This window comes from Mesoplodon densirostris, chromosome 2 (genome assembly GCF_025265405.1).
Source record: "Mesoplodon densirostris isolate mMesDen1 chromosome 2, mMesDen1 primary haplotype, whole genome shotgun sequence".
Classification (NCBI taxonomy): Eukaryota; Metazoa; Chordata; class Mammalia; order Artiodactyla; family Ziphiidae; genus Mesoplodon; species Mesoplodon densirostris.
Window position 1 is genome coordinate 84833409 of NC_082662.1, and position 22213 is coordinate 84855621.

General features: G+C 41.1%; 1 protein-coding gene, 1 long non-coding RNA gene and 1 other non-coding gene across 6 annotated transcripts in view; 2 read left to right on the plus strand and 1 right to left on the minus strand.

The window, feature by feature from the left end:
* On the plus strand, positions 1-20310 carry LOC132484059 (uncharacterized). The gene is made up of 3 exons (XR_009531147.1): positions 1-406; positions 11957-12113; positions 20143-20310. It is a non-coding gene; the product is annotated as an uncharacterized LOC132484059 (long non-coding RNA).
* Positions 308-392, plus strand: TRNAR-UCU (transfer RNA arginine (anticodon UCU)). The gene is given in 2 exon segments: positions 308-344; positions 357-392. It is a non-coding gene; the product is annotated as a tRNA-Arg (tRNA).
* The window catches only part of DNTTIP2 (deoxynucleotidyltransferase terminal interacting protein 2), a 21453-nt gene continuing 7329 nt past the window's right edge, over positions 8090-22213 (minus strand). For 2 of the 4 annotated variants that reach the window (XM_060090153.1, XM_060090155.1), the window contains exons 4-7: positions 21928-22023; positions 20713-20877; positions 18659-18768; positions 14318-16616 (exon numbers count right to left, since the gene is read on the minus strand). In XM_060090153.1, the coding sequence (XP_059946136.1) occupies positions 16523-16616; positions 18659-18768; positions 20713-20877; positions 21928-22023 (465 nt within the window). In that variant the 3' untranslated portion in view covers positions 14318-16522. Of the gene's footprint in view, positions 8479-8583; positions 8679-14317; positions 16617-18658; positions 18769-20712; positions 20878-21927; positions 22024-22213 lie in introns of those variants that run through there. The other 2 variants (XR_009531145.1, XM_060090154.1) reach the window with 2 other exon arrangements.

The window sequence follows — 22213 nt, forward strand, 5'->3', positions numbered from 1 at the left end:
GGAAGAGCGCGGGCGTGATTTGTCCTGCGCGGCCAGGTACGGCGTTGCCCAGGGCGGGCCGGAGACCGGGCTGCGGCTGTCCTCAGATGCACCAGCCGGCACCCGGCGGACTCGCGCCCGCCCGTCGCTTTCAAGACTCCCCGGTTTCGTTAAGAGGCGGTCTCCGGGTGAGGACGGGCGCTTGCGGCCGGTGTCTGTCAGTGCCCTGGCCTCTGCGATACAGACCAACAGCTAAGGGGGTGGTGGGAAGGGCGCGGGGCCGTCGCCTCTGGCTTAACAGAGCAGATGCGCAGGGAGTCCAACAGGTGGCTCCGTGGCGCAATGGATAGCGCATTGGACTTCTAGAGGCTGAAGGCATTCAAAGGTTCCGGGTTCGAGTCCCGGCGGAGTCGCAGTTTTTCCCCCAGTACGTAATTTATTTTCTACACCTGTCATTTCTCTCATTTTCCTAAAGGGATGATGAACTGGCCTCGCATCCTCTGCCCAGTCCCTTCGGCTTCTGCAGCTCTTTCACCTCTAGCCGCTCGGACCTCTGGTCTGTCCTTCCCCCTGCTTCCCTGGCTCAGCGGCTCTGGGCCTGGGCCCTGCAGACTCTGGAGCCGGATCCGGGAACTGGGAAGAGCGGCCTGGGCGGCGGCGAAGCGAAGCCTCATGGTTTCGGCCTGAGCAGAGCGCGGGGGAGGCCCGGGTCTAGGGTGTTCCGGGAGACCTGCCCCAGGCCCTGGGGGTACGCCCCCTCGCCAGGAGCGCGAGCATGGCTGCTAGGGAGAGGTGAGCAAAGGACGAGGAAACGCGCCCACACAGTGAGCTGCCCCTCCAGCCCAGAAGGCTTCCGAATTGTCATGTACTTGAATCCCCAGTGGGATCCTGTCAGAAATGCAGATTTCTGGGCGTCACTCTCATTCAGTCGATCAAGGTGGGGCCCAGGAATCTGACTTTTGAATAAGAACGCCCTCTCCCCTCCTCCACGATTCCGGTGCAAAGAGACCCGAGGTCCACTCTGCTTGTCAGCTGCTCTAGGCAGGGATGACTCTCTTGTACTTCTTCTGACAGTTCATAGCTTTGCACGAGGTTACGGTTCCACCTCGCTAAAGGCGAATGAATGAATGAAATTTTAAAAACTCATTGTAACAAACAATTCATGCAAAAAATACAAAATCCAAAATTGTCAAAAAAGGTACAGGGAAAAGTAAACATCTTTGTTTTTCCTATATCCCAGCCTTTCAATTCTCTCTATAAGCCATCAGTAAAAATGGTTTCTTGGAAGTATTTTCAGATTTATTTTATGCACATGTCAGCATTTCTATATCTATTCTCTTTCTTTATGTTTGTTGATGTTACTGATATAGGTAATATAGCATTACGATTGGTAGTATATTATGCTTGCTAGTTCACTTATTAATACAATAGAGCTGCCTTGTTCCATTGCACATAAGTATCATAATGATTTAATAGTCCCCAATAGTTGGTCATTTAAGTGTCCAGTATTTTCCTGTTACAATGTTTCAGTGAACATCCTTATTCTTACATTATTGTACACAAGTGCAAACGTATCTGTAGGATAGATTCCTAGGAAGTTGAATTGCTGTGTCAAAGGTTTATTTGTGTATTCTTTGATAGATACTGCCAAATTACTCTCATAGAGATTGTATCCATTTTACTCTCACGAACAATGATAAAAGTGGCATTTCAAATTAGTGTAGAAGAGGAAGAATGTTCATTATCAGTGGTTCTGGGACAAAATTCCCACTTCCCTCCTTTTACAAAAGTATATTCCGGATGAAGAAAATACAGGTATAAAAATAAAACCAGGAAAAGCACTAAAATAAAACGTGATGAAGTTATTTAATAATCTGAGTGCAATATAATCCCAAACCTAGAAGAATTTTAAAAATTGATAAATACAAATATATGAATTTCTCTAAGACAAAAAAGATACCGTAAACAAATCAAAAGACAAACTGGGAAAGAATAATTACAATACATATCACAAAAAAAGGGCTGGTTTCCTTAAAATGTAAAGAACTCCTACAAACCAGTAAGAAAATGACCAACGATGCAGTAGAAAAATGACCAAACTCAAGAACAGATAAATTACAAAAAAGAAATACGAATTATTCTATGTATAAAAAGATGCTCACCTTCACTCATAACAAGACATGGATTGAAACTACAACTAGAAACCATCTTTCAGCTGTTTCATAACATGTAGAGTATGTTGTTGGTAAGATTGACATTTAATTTTCTTCTGTAAATGCAGCATTGTTTAAAATGGCCTTCGGAATTCCCTGGCAATCCAGTGGTTGGGACTCCACGCTTTCACTGCCAGGGGCCCGGGTTTGATCCCTGGTCAGGGAACTAAGATCCTACAAGATCCCTGCACGGTGCGGGGAAAAAAAAAAAAAAAAAAATTTTTTTTAATAGAATGGCCTCAAGCTGGAAATAACCTACATGTCCATCAATAATGAACTGTTTGAAGAAAGTATGGTAGAGCCTTGTAATTGAATTGAATACAATGCAGACCTTTAAAAAATGAGGAAGATCCATATGTACTGCTATGGAAAAATAACCAAGATTATATGAAAAAAATTGATGCATAAATGAGTATACTTAATATTATTCTTTTTATGTTAAGTAATGCTAATAATAATAGTAGTAATAATGTATATTAGCATGACTGTGTGTGCAGAGAAAATTTCTGGAACGATATATGAATGGTTAACAGAGCTGGGGCAGGAGGGACAGTGGTATGAAGGGTGGGGGTCTTTTTACTGATTGCCTGTTTGTAATGTTTGAGTCGTTTTCATAATAAGCCTATCTTATCCTTGTAATAAGTTAATTTTAAAAAGATAGAGCAAAAAAAAATTCCTAAGCTAATGAGGAAGGAATAAGAAGCATTTGGTGCCTGCGCTTAAGTTCACTTTCCAGTAGTCAGCCCTGATACTGCTTATCCATTAAAGATTTACTGAATTTGATTTAACAAACATTTATTAACTCCTTATGTTCTGCTCCATGCTGGATCTCAGCCATAAATACACCCTTTAGGAGCTCCTCCTACTAAGCATAGAGAAATATGTAAACAAGATATCTCTTTACAAGGTGATTCCAGCAGGGACCATGTCCTGAAGGTCTTGTACACCATGTTAAGGAGTGTGGACTTTGCCCTAAAGGCAATAGGAAACCATTGCCTAGCTTTTTTCTTTTTTTTTTTAAGTCTTTTTTTTTTTTTTAGATGTTGGGGGTAGGAGTTTATTAATTAATTAATTAATTTTTGCTATGTTGGGTCTTCGTTTCTGTGCGAGGGCTTTCTCTAGTTGTGGCAAGCAGGGGCCACTCTTCATCGCGGTGTGCGGGCCTCTCACTATGACGGCCTCTCTTGTTGCGGAGCACAGACGTGCAGGCTCAGTAGTTGTGGCTCACGGGCCTAGTTGCTCCGCGGCATATGGGATCCTCCCAGACCAGGGCTCAAACCCGTGTCCCCTGCATTAGCAGGCAGATTCTCAACCACTGCGCCACCAGGGAAGCCCCAGCTTTTTTCTTTTTAATTTTTCATATGGAAATATAGTTGAATTACCACGTGTCAGGGGTCTGGCAAATTGATTCAGTCATACATATACATATACATTCTTTTTCAGATTCTTTTCCAATATAGGTTATTACAAGATACTGAGTATAGTTCCCTGTGCTATACAGCAGGTCCTTGTTATCTGTTTCATATTTAGTAGTCTCTGTCGATTAATCCCAAATTTCCCTCCCCCCCTTTCCTCTTTGGTAACCATAAGTTTGTTTTCTTTAGTTGTGAGTCTATTTCTGGTTTGTAAATAAGTTCATTTGTATCATTTTTTAAGATTCCACATATAAGTGATATCATATATTTGTCTTTCTCTGACTTACTTCACTTAGTATGATAATCTCTAGGTCCATCCATGTTGCTGCAAATGGCATTATTTTTATGGCTGAGTAATATTCCATTATATATATATGGAATATATAGTATTAATATAATATATAATATTCCCTGGTGGCCCAGTGGATAAGACTCCACACTCCCAATGCAGGGGGCCTGGGTTTGATCCCTGGTCAGGGAACTAGATCCTGCATGCATGCTGCAACTAAGAAGTCCACGTGCCACAACTAAGAAGCCCGCTTGCCACAACTAAGAAGCCCGCATGCCACAACTAAAAGATCCTGCATGCCACAATGAAGATCCTGCGTGCCACAGCTAAGACCCAGCGCAGCCAAAATAAATTTAAAAATAAATATATTTTTTAAAGTCTACACACACACACACACACACACACACCCCACATCTTTACCCATTCTTCTGTTGATGGACATTTAGATTGTGTCCATGTCTTGGCTATTGTAAATAATGCTGCTATGAACATTGGGGTGCGTGTATCTTTTTGAGTTAGAATTTTCTCCAAATATATGCCCAGGAATGGGATTGCTGGATCATATGGTAACTCTATTTTTAGTTTTTTGAAGAACCTCCGTACTGTTCTCCATAGTGGCTGCAACAATTTACATTCCCGCTAACAGTGTAGGAGGGTTCCTTTTTCTCCACACCCTCTCCAGAATTTATTATTTGTAGACTTTTTAATGATGGCCATAATGACTGGTGTGAGGTGATACCTCTTTGTAGTTTTGATTTGCATTTCACTAATAATTAGTGATGTTGAGCATCTTTTCATGTGACTGTTGGCCCTCTGTATGTCCTCTTTGGAGAAATGTGTTTAGGTCTTCTGCCTATTTTTTTTAATTGGGTTGTTTTTTAGATATTAAGCTGTATGAGCTGTTTGTATATTCTGGAAATTAATCCCTTGTTGGTAGCATCGTTTGCAAATATCTTCTCCCAGTCCGTAAGTTGTCTTTTTGTCTGTGGTTTCCTTTGCTGTGCAAAAGCTTTTAAGTTTAATTTTGCCCCATTTGTTTTATTTTGTTTTTATTTCCATTACTCTAGGAAACAGGTCCAAAAAAATATTGCTGCGATTTATGTCAAAGAGTGTCCTGCCTATGTTTTCCTCTAGGAGTTTTATAGTATCCAGTCTTACATTTAGGTCTTTAATCCATTTTGAGTTTATTTTTTATATGGTGTTAGAGAATACTCTAATTTCATTCTTATACATGTAGCTGTTCCCTTTTTCCCAGCACCATTTATTGAAGAGACTGTCTTTTCTTCATTGATTATTCTTGCCTGCTTTGTCATAGATTAATTTTGACCATACGTGTGTGGGTTTATTTCTGGGCTTTTTATCCTGTTCTGTTGATCTAGGTGTCTGTCTCTGTGCCAGTATCATACTGTTTTGATGACTGTAGCTTTGTAGTATAGTCTGAAGTCAGGGAGCATGATTCCTCCAGCTCTGTTCTTTCTCGGGATTATTTTGGCTATTATTATTTTTGGGGTCTTTTGTGTTTCCTCCAAATTAAAAATTTTTTTGTTCCATATCTGTGAAAAATACCATTGGTAATTTGGGATTGTGTTGAGTCTGTAGATTGCCTTGGGTAGTATGGTCATTTTAACAGCATTGATTCTTCCAATCCAAGAACATGGTATATCTTTCCAACTGTTTGTGTGGTCTTCAATTTCTTTCATCAGTGTCTTATAGTTTTTGAAGTGCAGGTCTTTTGACTCCTTAGATATCACTTATATGTGGAATCTTAAAAAATGATACAAATGAACTTATTTACAAAACAGATACCTAGGCATCTTATTCTTTTTTTTTTAATTAAAAAAATTTTTTATGGCTGTGTCGGGTCTTAGTTGCGGCATGCAGGATCTTTGTCAAGGCATGCAGGATCTTTTGTTGCAGCATGCGGGCTCTTCATTGCAGTGTGTGGGCTTCTCTCTAGTTGTGGTGTGCGGGTTTTCTCTTCTCTAGTTGTGGCATGTGGGCTCCAGAGTGCATGGGCTCTGTAGTTTGTGGCACACGGGCTCTCGTTGAGGTGCACGAGCTCAGTAGTTGTGGCACGTGGGCATAGTTGCCCCACAGCATGTGGGATCTTAGTTCCCTGACCACGGATTGAACCCGCGTCCCCTGCATTGGAAGGCAGATTTTTTACCAGTGGACCACCAGGGAAGTCCCTCTTATTCTTTTTGATGTGATGGTAAATGGGGTTGTTTCCTTAATTCCTCATTCTGATACTTCGTTGTTAGTGTATAGAAATGCAGCAGGTTTCTGTATATTAATTGTGTATCCTGCAACTTTACTGAATTCATTGATGAGCTCTAGTCATTTTCTGGTGGCACCTTTAGGATTTTCTATGTATAGTATCATGTCATCTGCAAACAGTGACAACTTTACTTCTTCCTTTCCAATTTGGATTTCTTTTATTTCCTTTTTTTCTCTGATCGCTTGTCTAGGACTTCCGAAATTATGTTGAATAAAAGTGGCGAGAGTGGGCATCCTTGTCTTGTTACTGATCTTAGAGGGAATGCTTTCAGCTTTTTATCATTGAGTATGATGTTAGCTGTGGGTTTGGATGTGTGTTCTGTATCAGCCCTCTGTCCACATTGTGGATTCCAGGCTGGAATAGCACAAGACGAGAGGATCTACAACCAGTTCAGGGCAGTTAAGGTCATCTAGGTAAGAAAATTATGAGGGCTGGAACTAGGGAGGTGTTTGGGGAGTGGGATAAGTATACAAATTGGAGAGAGATTAAAGGAGGCCAAATTGATGGGACTTGATGAATTAAGGGATATATAGAGGAGAGAAAGGGAACAGTCAGGAAAGACTCCCATTTCTAATTAGGGCAGATGAGTGGATGCTGAAACAGTCACAAAGGAGACAGAAGGAGAGAGAAGTGGGTTTGGGGGAAAACTAAGTTCATATTTCTATGTGTTGAGCCTGAGGTCTCTGTGGAACATCCTGGAGAAGATGTACAGTTGGCGGTTGATATTCAATGCCGAGGACATGGCAAGCTCTCAATAAATATTTATTGAATGAAAGAACTAAAGGAAAGTAAGTATGTAGGGAGAGAGGGAAGGAAAAGAAGAGAAGGTCTGCAGCTGAGGAGACTGATCTAGGCTTGAGATTTAAAATTTATTCACCTACAGATGGCACTTAAAGCTCTGGACACAAGTGAGATCGTGCAAGGAGAGTATAGATCGAGTAAGGAGAGATAAAGGTTGAAGACAGAAACCCAGAGCACAGACAGTTGAAGGATAGGCAAAGAATGAGTTCTTCAAAGAGAACAAAAAGGGTAGCCAGAGAGGTAGGAAGAAAACCAGAAGAAAGCATTATCTCCAAGAACTGATGGAGCAAGTTTCCTCTTGAGGAGAACGGAGTCAAGAGGAAAAGGAAGACATCTCACATTTTTGTAAACACCTGCTTTATGCCAGCAACTTTATTTAACCCTTGCCATTTAATTATCCCTCCAATCCTAAGAAGTATGAATTATCCCTATTTTATGGATGAGAAAGTTAGGGTGCAAAGATGTTATGGGGGTAAGGTGAAAGGATTAGCCTCGGCATGATGGAAAAGTGCCTGCTCTTCTGAGGCAAGTAAGAAGAGGGCAGAGGAAAAAGCATGAAGGTGGAGAAGGGAAAATCACAGGTGTTCATGTTTGAGGACCTATTTCCTTTGTGCCCTCTTTCACTGCTCTACCTCACACACCCAGGATTCCAGGAGGGTAGTCACAAAGTGGGAGCTGCCCCAAAGGTGGAGACATTCCCATCTTGTGCCACCTGTACCCGGTACAGACTCTAAAGACCAGCAGCTAGGGGTGGTTTCATTCCAGCTTCCTCTTGGGCTTTGTACATCCATCAGCATATAAAAAATATTCTACAACTTCATCCACCTATTCTATTCTATATATATATATATATATATATATATATATATATATATATATATATATATATATATATTTGAGTACTGGCTTTGAGCAAGGAACCATATTGGGAAGAAATACAAAGTTGAGTAAGAGTGCATTCTCTTACAGCATTCGTCCTAGTGAGGGACAGGGGGCCATGGATTGGTGATCCCATTAATTAGGGTTGGTTTTGCTACAAGTGACAGGAAACTCAAAATAACAGTGGATTTGGCAAGACAGGTTTTTTTAAAAAATAAATTTATTTATTTTCAGCTGCATTGGTTCTTTGTTGCTGTGTGCGGGCTTTCTCTAGTTGCAGTGGGTGGGGGCTACTCTTCATTGCGGTGCGCGGGCTTCTCACTGCGGTGGCTTCTCATTGCAGAGCACGGGCTGTAGGCGTGCGGGCTTCAGTAGTTGTGGCACGTGGGCTTCGTTGCTCTGCAGCATGTGGGATCTTCCTGGACCAGGGCTCGAATCCGTGTACCCTGCACTGGCAGGCGGATTCCTAAACACTGCGCCACCAGGGAAGTCCAAGATAGAGGTTTCTTTCTCGTGTGAAAGTCCAGGGAATGGCAGCTGCTTGATCATGAGACCGAGGCTCCTTATTCTTCCATCTTCAAAATGCAGGTTCCACCTCATGGTCCAAGATGATTGCTCCTGGCCCTGCCATCAGATCAGCATACTAGTTAGTGGGGAGAAGATAAAGGGACAGAGCCCCATTCCAAGCTCACCCTTCTTTGAAGGACACCTCCCAGAAGTTGCACATACCACATTCACTCACATCCCATGGAAAGGTGGGAATCTTAGCTTTTTTTTTTCCCCAAGGTGGACACAGTCCCAGCTAAAAACCATGTGTTCTGTAACTGTAAAAGAAAGGGGAAAAAAGGCAGTTTCTGCTGTTGATGCTGAAATAGGTATGCAGATAGCTATAGTGCAAGGCTAAAATGAAAGTGTCACAGTTATTCATACTAGCTCTGTGACATGAGGCAGGTTACTTAATCTTTCTGTGCCTCGGTTTCTTCATTCATAAAACGATGAGGTTAATAGTAGCACCTACCTCCTAGGTTTACCTAAAGGTAACCTAAATTGTTACATATGTATATATGTTTCATATGTACATACATACATAACGGTTACATAAAGTAAGTTGTATTTGTAAGTCCTTAGAACAGTGCCTGGCACTTAAGTGCTATATAGCGTTTATTAAAAACAAAGTAAAAATAAGCACAGTCAAATGGAAATTTCAAGAATGTACATATCGGTGGGGAAAAGTCTGAAAAAATATTTTATGAAGAAATGTAGAGTGTCAGCTCAGTGATGCCTGGGATGGTCTCATTCCTTCCCTGGGCACCGCCAGAACCTGGCACATTGCCTCGCACAGAGTAGATGCTCAAACTACTGGTTTCTGAATGGGCTTGAAAGGTCAGTAGTATTTTGTTAGGTGAGTTGGAGGCAAGGAAAATATTTGAGGTGGAGTTACCCATATGAACAAAGATAAAAGGTGAAAACTCACTGTATCCAGCACAGTAGCTGGCATGCACAGCACTTGGTATATGTTGACTGACCACTCAATATCAACTAGTTTGGTTTGGCTAAAATCTGTCGGGCGCAAAGACACATCACTTTAGAGAATTTAACATGGGGAATTGTCACACAGGTGATGAAAGTGTAGGCAACCCAGATATTGCAACAGTAGGAAACCTCTATCACCCCTAGTGCCAGGGGGACAATGAGAGGAGATGGTGTTCCCAGAACCCAGAATCCTGGGGTATCCAATGGTGGGAAGTTGCCTGGTGGGAGGTGGGAGATGGCAGAGCTGCAACCCAACCCAAGGCAGAGGAGAGAAATACCCTGACTTCTTGCTTCTCCTGCCCTTGTCTTAGGTCAATGTCTCACTGCAAAGTCATTTGGCACCTGGGAAGTGTCATTTCCTGTAGTCCAGAGCAGAGCGGTGAGAGAAATAGGCAGATGACCAGCACAAATGAAGTTTGGAGCATGAGCGGGGGAGTGATGAATATAAACCCCTGGTGGTGTCATTTTAGTCTTGAATGTCAGGTCTTGAATGTCGGGGTTTCCTCATGTCTTGTTAGGCAGAGGTAGGCCACAGAAGGTAAAAAAGCATAACAGCATCATTAAAACTGTTTTAGGAAGGCTTCCCCAATGGGGAAGATGGAGAACAGGGAATAGTAGCTTCCCTTTGAGTACCTGTCACGTGCCAGGCACGGTGCTAAGCACTTATTCATCTCAGAAAGATGATGTATCTGGTTCTGGATATGTTGAGTTTGAGATGACTTCACGATACATGGATGGGCATATCACATATAACAGGAACTGTGCACCTGGAGCAGGGGTGTACAAGTGTAAGGATGGAGACTTTGGAGCCTTCTGCGGAGAGGTGAGAGCAATGCGGGAGAGGGAGGACAAGACATTCAAGTTAAGACAGTACAGAGGAAGAAGATAAGAGGGTAGGCATTATGGGGGACCAACGAGCAGTGGGCATAGTAAGAAAACCAGTGAAGGGAAAAAGAACAGAGGAATAGGAGAAGCAGAAAGTTCATATTCCCGCAGGAGCAAAGGGAAGCTGGAGCTTCAAGAAGGAAAGGTCAGGAGTGTCAAATAACATTTCCTGGCCAGAACAGATGAAGACAGAGGGAAAAGCTATTGAATATAGCAGCTGGATGCATGGAGGAATCGTTTCTCTAGACAGGTGAGGTCACAGAAGGAAAAGTGGGCGTTTCCTTGGCTGGGAGTGGCAGGTGAGAGTATCAGAAAAAGAAAGAAAGAACAAGACTAGTGGCACATACAAAGAAATGTCTGACCAACGGATCCAGATTGATTAGGGAGGAAAATGTATCCTAATGGGGGTGGAGGATTGGGAGAATGAGAGGAGCTGAAATACTTGAGATCATGAGTTTACAGTCTTTGAAGGTGGGGCCCAGGCATCAGTACTTTGGGAGCCACCTCGAATAATTCCAAAGTGCATTCAAGGTTGGGTTAAAGGGAACTGGAGGGAAGGCTAACAGGATAACAGATTGGGGTAGTCAGAGTTCAGTATCTTGACCAGTTTCAAGTAAGTCCATGATGGTGACTGACTGAGGTGGAGTGGAATTGAGGGTAACTGGAATTGATGAGATTGAGCTTGTAGGAAATGCAGGCTCATCTTGATTCAAATGCCTTTGGCTAAATCAGGATAATGATTTTCACTAAATGAAAAACCAAGAGTCAACCCTAAAGGACTACAGTCAGGTAAAATATGTGAAAAGTGTTTAAGTTGTGATTCATCCAGCAGTCACCAAAGCACAGGTAAGAGGCACTGAGCCAGTTGTTTTGTATCTTTTCATCTCACTTTATTTGACATCCACTCCCCTCCTGGCAGGTGAGGGCAGCTGAGAGTTGAAGGTGGGTAAAGTGGCAGATTTGGCTAGAAGGGCAGATGTTACAGATAAATCGGCCAAGGTTTTGATGAGCTTCACATTACAGAATTAAGCCATGACCTGTTATCATTGTCTCACAGCCAGCCATTTTGGTGTGTGTAGGTACACATATATAAAAATGGGAAAAAATAGGTCTTCCTGATAATACCAAGATATAGAAAAATTTTATTAACTACAATGTGTACCTTGTTTTTGTTCTCTTTAGTACATTACTCCTGTGAACTTCCCTAGGTTATGGGGGTGGAGTAGATGTAGGAGGGAGGGGCTGAACAAAACTTCACATAAATGTTTTTTCATATAGATGACTGCGTGCACATATTTCTTTCCTACCATTTAAAAAGGTTGAGGAACACCGCTCAAAGTCATTTATAGTATTCCTCACTGCACATGAGAGCTAAAATTCATATGGTAATTGGACTAAATCTAACCATAGTTTTCATATCCATATTTCATTTTTCTTCCCTTAATGAACAAAACCTTAGAACTTCAGTACATTGCATGGGGTTTGAGGTCAGGATTTTGGTGCCTGAAACCTACCAGTTCCTGCTTTGCAATTCTGCCAAGGAGGTTGTAATCATAAGGAAGATGAGCCAATGGAAAAGAGAGTATACCACTCATGTAATAGCTTTAGAGCAACCCTGACTGCAGGATTTCTCAGGTAAGCCGAGATTGAATAACATGTTCCTATCATCCCCTGCCATTCACAGAGAAAGCCTGGCTCTAGAAGGCCCCAAGTCTAATTTCCCACCTCGTTTGGAAGAGAGGATGAGAGGCGTGCCCTCTAATAGGGCAAAAGTGACTGACTGCAGATCGTTTCTGACCTGTTAATACAGCAACTTTATTCATTTGTAAAACTACAGCCCGGTGAGTATCCTGGGCTCACTTCAATCTGGTTAGCAATTCCTCTTCCCTCAGGAGGGGTGACTAGGAAGGAGGGAGGTGGGGAAGAGCAGGACTTCCTAAACACTATGCAGTGCCAAAGTGTGTGGGTCATGTTTTGGCTTTATAGCAATTTCTATGCTATACTACCATTAAACTGAAGGTAAATTTCAATTGTCATCATGCTTTTAAAAGAAAATGTTACAAGGTGTCAGGCATGTCAGGGAATGTCTTAGGCCTTCCAGATCTGTTCAGCAGCCAGCTGAATACCACTGAGCGACCTCATTCGATACCATGTAGAGCAAAAATCACCTAGCCAAGCCCTGACCCACTGAATCATGAGATACAATAAAACAGTGGTTGTTCTGAATCACTGAGTCTTGGGGCAATTCTATGCAGTGATAATTGGAATGAACATACATCATCCACCACCCATCACCTGAAACTAAAATAGTTTTGCCTTTTTCACAGTTGGTGTTCAGTATTTATTGATAACCATTTCCATCTCAGAACCTCCTCCACTGTTATCTAAATTCACATTTCATAGTTTGAGACATTCCAGTTCTTTGATAAAACACTGATCTGCTTAAGACATTTAACTGCAGGCCATGCTACTGACCCTGCTTCTGGGAAGCTATTAGAAACTGAAAGCATTCATTCTTCACTTAAGTTGTGTAACAATGAGACCTGAATTTTGCATTCTCTTCAGATGCTTGGGGAGTTCGTAAATCATTTTGTTTCAATCCTAACTGAATGCTTTCAGTAAGATGTTGTAGGTAGTTATTCTGAACAGTAGTTGTCATTGCTTGAGGGATTGAACTGAATGAGTATCTGCACATATTCCAGAAGTGGTACTGAAAATTTTTTTCATGTGATGTTTTCTTATAATTTGCTATTTCTAAGAGTGGGACTCCTTGAATTTATCCCAGTTGGTCAAAGTTTCATTAAACGTTTCTATACAGCCTTTCTTCCTTTTAACACCCTGCCATTTATCCTCTGGACAGCCAAGCATGGCCTGTAGTCTGACATCCTTGTTATGAGACCCATGCGACATTTCTTCAGGTCTTAAAAATAGGTATAATGGTGTTTCTCTAAAGCAGCTGTTTTTTTTTTTTTTTTTTTTTTTTCGGTACGCGGGCCTCTCACTGTTGTGGCCTCTCCCGTTGTGGAGCACAGGCTCCGGATGCGCAGGCTCAGCGGCCATGGCTCACGGGCCCAGCCGCTCTGCGGCATGTGGGATCTTCCCGGACCGGGGCACGAACCCGTGTCCCCTGCCTCGGCAGGCGGACTCTCAACCACTGTGCCACCAGGGAAGCCCTTGTTTTTATATTATGGCAGAACACTGAACGCAGAGCTGATTTTTGTGTTAGATGCCAGGAGGCTCAGAGCCTGCCTTCATCAACTGTTAGTTTTCTAACTTCTTCCATCTTCATTTTCCTTTCCCTAATTTCCTCACTTTAGAAAACAAAACAAAAAAAAACTAGCTTTGGGGCTCCCCTGGTGGCACAGTGGTTGAAAGTCTGCCTGCCGATGCAGGGGACACGGGTTCGTGCCCCAGTCCGGGAAGATCCCACATGCCACGGAGCGGCTGGGCCCGTGAGCCATGGCCGCTGAGCCTGCGCGTCCGGAGCCTGTGCTCCACAACGGGAGAGGCCACAACAGTGAGAGGCCCGCATACGGCAAAAAACAAACAAACAAACAAAAAAAAACACCTAGCTTTGTAGGCTTTTTTTTTTTTTTAATAAGCTGTCTTAAAAGCATTTCAGAAATCTTTCAAGACCTTAAGGTATTCTGAAGGCCCTCCTTTCATTAGCACACTACATCAGCACTTTGTACACTTTATAATGCTTTTCAGTTGAGAAGTCAATGTATTTCTGATAGTCATTAAGCCTTAAAATAGTTCCAGTAAGTGAAGTGAGTTTAGTGACAGAAGCCAGTCACTAAAGCTTTTTCTCAACAGTTGCTTTGCTTAAAAAAAACAAGACAAATACATATATTATTCAAGTATAGATTTTTGTAGACGGCCGGGAGCACTAAGAGACTTCCTTCTGACCTTTACCTAGTTATATTTTGATACTCAGTTTTGAAGATTTAAAATAAATTTGTAAAGATCACATTTGAGATGAAGCTACTATGCATCTTACCAGTTTTAATTCCTTAAAGTAAATGTTAATAGAGATCACTTTAAATGACTTTTAGCTGAAGCATTTGTTTATTTCACTGAATAAGGTATTTGACATTTGTTGATAACTCTCTACTTTGTTCCAAGTTACTTATGTGGCTTACAAAAATACATATAAGATAAAAAAAAAAGAATCAATGGAGACAAAAAAAGAGCATGTTAAAATGTAACTATAATACAGTTGACCCTTGAACAACACAGGCTTGAACTGGGCAGGTCCACTATACATAGATTTTTTTCAATAAATCCATACTAAAGTATTGATACTACATGATCTGAAAGCAGTTGATTCTCAGATGCAGAACTGTGGATACAGAGGGCCTACTGTTAAGGTTTCTTACTTTCAGCTGCATGGGATTCAGTGCCCCTAACTCCCGTGTTGTTCAAGAGTCAACTGTACTCAAAACACGTACTGTGAGCACCTCTAAGGTGGGTTAGTGAGAGCTGAACTTGGCGCTTAGGTTCAGTTCTCGTTCCTCATCACTGCTTTCCAATCCAGAGAGCTCTAATGCTGCTCTGTGTGGGAAGGATTAGAGTTCTCCAATCTTGCTTTCCCTGTAAAATGCACTATAATGTACCAAATATCTGTCATAACTGCAGTTTTGAAGTATCAAATAATTCAACCTGTTCTAGCATTCACTAGTCAGAAACCAGCATGAAAGTTATGAATAGATAAAAAGTTGACACACACCTCGAGCCTGAGAAAAAACTGCGTAAGTCCTCAATTGCACCGAGAAACACCATACAAAAGGATTGACAGCTTTGACTGTTCTTATGGCATAGTAGCATGAGCTGAAGAAACGTTCTACTAACAATGTCTCCTTCTGGAAGAATGTGTAAAGGGTAAATTATTTCTTGTTTTTATATTTAATTCCCTCATAGCAGGTCCTTATTTTACCCAGAAGGCAAAACTTAATATTCTTGGAATAAAAGTTTTTCTATAAAAGAGAACAGATAGAGATATTTCACTAACTAACTCCACCTATGAATGTCATTGTGAGTTTTTTTACTAGGCTGCTTATGATCCCAAGCAGTAAACACAAAATAGAAGATTTCTTTCTTTTTTTTTTTTTCTGTACACGGGCCTCTCACTGTTGTGGCCTCTCCCGTTGCAGAGCACAGGCTCCGGACGCGCAGGCTCAGCAGCCATGGCTCACGGGCACGGCCGCTCTGCGGCATGTGGGATCTTCCCAGACCGGGGCACGAACCTGTGTCCCCTGCATCGGCAGGCAGACTCTCAACCACTGCGCCACCAGGGAAGCCCTAGGAGATTTCTTATTTACTGAAATCCCAAGAAAGCAGTATGCTACAAAATAGACGTCCCGTGAATAATGACATAAAGGAAGCAATAACCCACCAAGAAGCATTAACAGAAATGGCCAACACTCCTTGGGTGTCGTGAGTTGCTTTAGCCAGGATGCATATTTCTGCCACTGGAGATGAGATAGGCTGGGCCACTTTACCTCCTAGCCAAACTAAAATTATATTAATACTATTTCACTGGAACACAACATTGAATCTGGATAAAATCTATCTTTCCTCCTGTTTCAGTTGCTAAAGAAGGAAAATAGCTCTCCTGCTTCTACCTTTAACCCAAACTTTCCAAGTAGTCTATCTTTTAAGTCCTTTTCATAGCTTCATTTAGTTCTTTGGTCATATACTAACATACACATGCTCCAAGAACACTTTTAACATTTCTTTGGTTTCAACTGTGGCTGTTATACTGGCAACAAGATCTCTGTATCCCAGCTTCACCAATTTTCTGGACTTGAATGTGCAACTGACAAAAGGGCACGATCTCTCCCCTACACACACATCTCTACATAATAATTACAATATTGCTCACGTATGTTTGATCATATTACTTTAAAATTTTTGAATGTTAGCAAACTTTATATTTTAAATGTTTTAAATTTTCTTTAAATAACCAAATGTTGAAAACTTTACAAAAATGTTAAATGACTGAGGTTATTTTCCTTTTTTTCCTCCTCAAAGGGTCTAAGCATGAGTGGATCCTTTGTAGACACCCCTATTTTTATCCCAAGGGGCATGTGATTAATCCTCTCTAAAATCAACTTTTTCCAAAGAGAAATCCCTATATATAAATAGGGCCAGGCTATGTTAATTTATGTGATGCTTGTGTTAGTTTTCAAAATATCTTTAGTAATAAATAAAGGGGAGATGTAAAATTTTGTGATTTGCTTGGTGAACCTTAATTGCGAAACTTCTTCTTCTTTCGAAACTTCTTTCCTGCTGCATTTGCTGCCTTTTCAGCCATAATCTCTGAGTACTTCCTTCGGTTGTATCTAAAAAGAAAAACCAAACCTTTAAGTTCTAAAGTATGACACACCCAACTTAGAAGTTAATGTAACCTTTTGGGGGGGGGGGGCGGTGGCAGGGAGGCACTTCTAAATTTCATGGGTTTTTTTTTTGTTTTTTTTTTTGCATTTTCACTATCTATTCATCACATCTGCACTAAGTTCCACCATGTGTAAGAAGCCATACTAGGTGCTGGGGACAGAGCAGTGAACCAGCCAGCCATAGTAGTCCCTACCCTCAGAGCTTGCAGTCTAGTAAGAAAAAAATGGCAACGGTAGAGGAAGACTTTTGAAAACTTTCAGCCACTAGAGACCCATGCTGTAATTTCTGAGATTGCCATCATGAAGATTACAAAATATACGTCAATTTTAAGTAAGCAAAGACTCAATCACCTTGTACCACACACCTCTGTGGGGAAGGAAACAGACAGGCTTGAGAGATAGGAAAACGGGAGGGACTCTGACAGTTTGAACATGGAACTGAAGGGAGAAGAGGTATCAGGACTTGCCCTAATGGATGGAGGGTGATGCCATTTGGTCATGAGATACAGAACACTGCGAGAGGACCAGAATGTACAGGGAGGATGAGGTCAGTAGACCCCAAGTTAGCTCTTAGAGGGGCCTGTGAGATACCCATTAGATATTCCTGAGGCAGTAGCTGGTTATGGGCTCTGGACTCAGGAGACATCTAGACTAGACATACACATTTGAAAGTCAACAGTATATAGATTAATACAACTCTGTGGGGATGAGATTTCCAAGGAGAGAGAAGTGAGAAAAGAGCATTGCTTGTTTATAAAAATTTCACCATAAACCAGACTCATTAAATAGTTTACATAACACTCAAGTTAAACTTGTTTTCCATGTCTATATATTACACCAGCTTAAAAAACCTAGATAAACATTTTCACTTTTGCTATTAAACGAATCTAGAAGTTCGGCAGAGGTTTCTATGAGGTATGCTTTTAAATCTATACTATACACATACCTACTTCAAGGACATTTAAACATACTAAAATTGCCCCCATCTCAGGAAAAAAGAAAAAATCCAACTCCATCCACTAGCTGTGACTCTCTCGTCTTGCTCACAACCAAACTTCTTCAAAGATTTCTCTCTTATTTCTTCAACTCACTCTCAAGTACCTTCCAGTCTGCTTTCCTCCCCATCACTCCCCTGAAATCTCCTTTTGCCAAGGTTACTGTGACCTCCAGGTACTAAATCCTAAGTTTTTAGTTCTTACCTCAACTGAGCTCTCAGCAGCACTTATTACTGTTAGCCACTCCCTCCAGCTTATACCTGCCTGTAAAGTTCTCTTTCCTTGACATCCCCCTTATTTGTTTGTTTGTTTGTTTGGCTGCGTTGGGTCTACGTTGCTGCGCGCGGGCTTTCTCTAGTTGTGGCGAGCGGGGGCTGCTCTTCGTTGTGGTGCGCGGGCTTCAGTAGTTGTGCCATGTGGGCTCAGTAGTTGTGGTGCACAGGCTTAGTTGCTCCGCGGCATGTGGGATCTTCCCAGACCAGGGATCGAACCCGTGTCCCCTGCACTGGCAGGCGGATTCTTAAGCACTGCGCCACCAGGGAAGTCCCTTTCCTTGACTTCTATGACACTGTGCTCTCCTGGTTTTCTTCATGCCTCCCTGGCTATTCTTTCCCAGTCTCCTTTGTGGGCTCATTCTCTTCTAGTCAGCCAAATACTTTCATGCTTCCCTCTAAAGCAGTGGTTCTAAATTGGGAATGCTTATGCCCCACAGGGGCCACCTGAAACTGCTTGAAGACATTTTTGAGTGTCATGAATTGCGGGGGAGGGGAGTGCACTACTGACATCTAGTGGATAGACACCAGGGAGGCTGTTAAAGATCCTACAATGTACAGGACAGTCCCCGCTAATAATTATTCCATCCAAAAAATATATAATAGTGCTGCTGTTGAGAAACTCTGTGCTAAAGCATTTAAAAATTATCTTGAATTTAAAGTTTATGCATATTCTAAGGGAAAGCACACATATTATAAAGTGAAACATAAATTCCTTTACCTTCTGAACTCAGAATCGGCCAGCAGTTCCTCCACAATAGTTCTCTTCCTTTGTTTCCTGGGAACTCGTGAATGGTAGAAGTCAGCTGGATTGTCAACAATGGTTCCAATCTATGAATGATTGATTGAAATAAGTCATGCAATACCTGAAGGCCAAGTATCTTTCATATCTCAGGGTAGCTCTAACAAAGTATATTTATAGAAAGTAATGGAAAACACAGCTTACAATTTACCAATATTAAAATTAGTTTTGCCTTTTCTTAAAGAAAAAGAGTCACTTATTCAATCTGCACTGGGTCCTACTAATGACATTTCTTCATTAGAGTTTACAGTAAAACCAAAATTCCTTTTATATAAGTGCTGGACAGTAAATTCTTGATGAATAGTCTAAATAGAGGAGGAAAAGTGGGACAGATAGTCTTTTGTTTTAGTTTTCCAATTTAATGAAACTGACACATACATTCTACTATATACCTATTTGATCTCCTAGGTTATCATAATTGCTGCCAATGTAGAACCTTCTTACTGACCACTCTGCATCTGTTCATATGTTCAACCAAGTAAAATTTACAATGTCTACTATGTGCCAGGCACTGTGCTAGGTGCTAGGTGTAAGACAAAGAATATCTGGTCCCTGCCAGTGAGGGGGCCAGAGTCTTTTTTTAAATTTTTATTTATTTAATTTAATTTTAAAATAATTTTTAAATTTTATTTATTTATTTTTTGGCTGCATTGGGTCTTCGTTGCTGCTTGTGGGCTTTCTCTAGTTGTGGCGAGCGGGGACTACTCTTCATTGCAGCGCACAGGCTTCTCACTGCAGTGGCTTCTCTTCTTGCAGAGCACAGGCTCTAGGTGCGCAGGCTTCAGCAGTTGTGACTTGCGGGCTCTACAGCACAGGCTCAGTAGTTGTGGCGCACGGGCCGAGTTGCTCCGTGGCATGTGGGATCTTCCCAGCCCAGGGCTTAAACCCATGTCCCCTGCACTGGCAGGCAGATTCTTAACCACTGCACCACCAGGGAAGCCCCCAGAGTCTCAAGGAAGATCCAAAGGTATGCAACTAAAAAATTAAAGCATAACCTAATATTATGCTGAACAAAACACTCTAGATGCTCTGAAAACTAAATGGCGAATTCTATCGAATGGAGATAAAGAAGGTTTTACAAAGGATGACATTTTAGCTTGGATTTGTATGGGTAAAATTTCACCAAGCAAACATGGCAGAGCCAAACACTTGTAAAGTCAGAATGACTAGACCAGTCTGTGCATATCCTGAGAAGACTGAGCAGCTGAGTGTGTTGGAGCTTAAGAGGAGACTATGTGACCAAAAAAGGAGTGGTGAGCTAGTTTGGGTGCACATGGTGAAGGGCTACATTAAAGGGTAAAGACTCTATCCTGTAGGTTATAAGAATCACTGAAGGTACCATTGAATATCTTGATTATCATTGAGCAGAGGTGTGTCATAAAACAGACTGCTATTTTTTAAAGGAAAGATGACTGCCTACAACATAGAGGATGGACCAAAAGGGAGAGCAGACCTGGAGGCAAAGGACTATTACAGTAATCCATGAGTGACATGAAAGGTAGCCAAGAAGAACGAAATGAACTTAAGAGCTACCAGAGGGTGAATCAATTGGACTTTCATCTGAAAATACTTTGGAAACCAACTTTTAACTTGTTTTCAGAATAAAGAACCTTGAAAAAAAGGAGTTTGGTGTACATGAGTCCCTCTTTCCTGCCCCATCCTGCAAGGCGTCTTGCTCTTAGGCTAATAATACTCATATGTGGTACACCCATCTTGTAAGTTTCATAATTTTTAGAGAAGAAATTATGAAAAGCTAGTTACCGTTTGGAAACCTAGTTACCGTCTGGAACACCGTCTTTCTATATGGAAAGCCATTACAAGCTGGTGGCTGTCTGAATTGGGTTCTGGCCACTATTATACGGCCCGAGCAGATGTGCTCTGTAAATATTCATTTAAGAGTAAACAAATCACTATAGTGCTTTCCAAACTAAAATCCTCAGAACATTACTACCATTATTCTGTTTGCTTCATACCTGGAAGTACTTGGGGAAGCCATCTCTATCATTTTTCTTGTAAAACCTTTTTGGGTCCATGCTAGCTCTCATCTTCAGTGCTCTGAGATCATTTTTCAGTTCATCTGTCAGTTCTGGAGCTTTCATACCAAACCAGCCATCACCTGCTGTTTTTTGTCGCTCTTGCTGAAATTCAAATTTCAGAAACAATTAGAAAATTCTAATTTTAATAAGCAGTGTATAAACTATACCTCACTCCCCCTAAAATTATAAAGAAAATTTCATGAAAAACAAATAAGGTTACTTTACAGGAATGTATGTATTAGTCTCCAGATTCACCTTTCATAAAATGATTAGATCACAAAAAGCAATTTCTCTTGATAAATTAGGCACAGCACTGTCAGTTTCTTAAATGAGGGCTCCTTAAAATTTACTTCGTATCTTAGTAAGAACTGCTGACTTGGGAGAGTAACCCACAGCTTCAATTTTTATTGTCTAGAATACCCTACACAAGATGTAATGTATAAAAAACATTTCTACTTCTGGAGCTTTTATGTAAACATTAACACTTTTACTGAGTTGTCTCAGAAAGATACTCACTCCAGCAAGTCCAGAAACTTCTATTATTTCTAAAATTCAAAAACTTTCTATTTTTTTTGAAAACTCCTAGCAAGTTATTTGCTTAATTTCATTTTTTGTTCATTCACACAACAAATACTGGAGTGTTTACCATGTGCCAGGGTGCTCTGGTCATATTAGTGACATTACTGGAGCACCATCCTCAGATTTCCTCTTAAGCTCTCTCAATAATTTCTTTATCCTTATTAGTTGAAATGGAAGTAGTCCCCTGTGTTTTATTAAAGAAAATACCTTCTATGCTTTCGTTTGGCAGACTAAATAGGCCAGTGTTTTTAATGGTTACATTCAGTTCCCTACAAAAGCCCACAACAGAGCTCCCAGCCTTCTGTGAACAGTACCTATAAGCCAAAAGGTGTGGTGTGGACAGTGACCTCATATGCTGGCTGCCACTGTTTTTAAGGATGGTAAAAAAGAGCTTTCACTTTGTGAAAATCTATATGAAACGTTGTTTATGGAACCATATTTTACGGGCTCTTAGATATCTGTAACAATTTTCTTTGGAAACGTATATACTTTAATTGTACAGCCATGTTAGATAAACTGAATATATACAGTCAAACACATTAAACATTCTAAATAATGAGTCACTGTACTCACTCTGCGTTTTTTCTGAAGTTTATACTTTGATTCACTATATGGTGGGACACAGTAGTTTTTTTCAAAATCAGGAGTAATGACGGCTTTCTGCAAAAGCTGCAAAAATATTAAATTGGTTTTAAAATGTCAGAATGTCATTATTGTTTCAACATTATTGCCTTATAAAGGAAACATCTCCCACACTGAAGACTACTCCAGATATATTTACCTTTATGGACAAACATACTACTGCAAAGTTGCTCCTGTCCTTAAATTTGTAAATTGTATCAAAATAAAAATGCTTTAG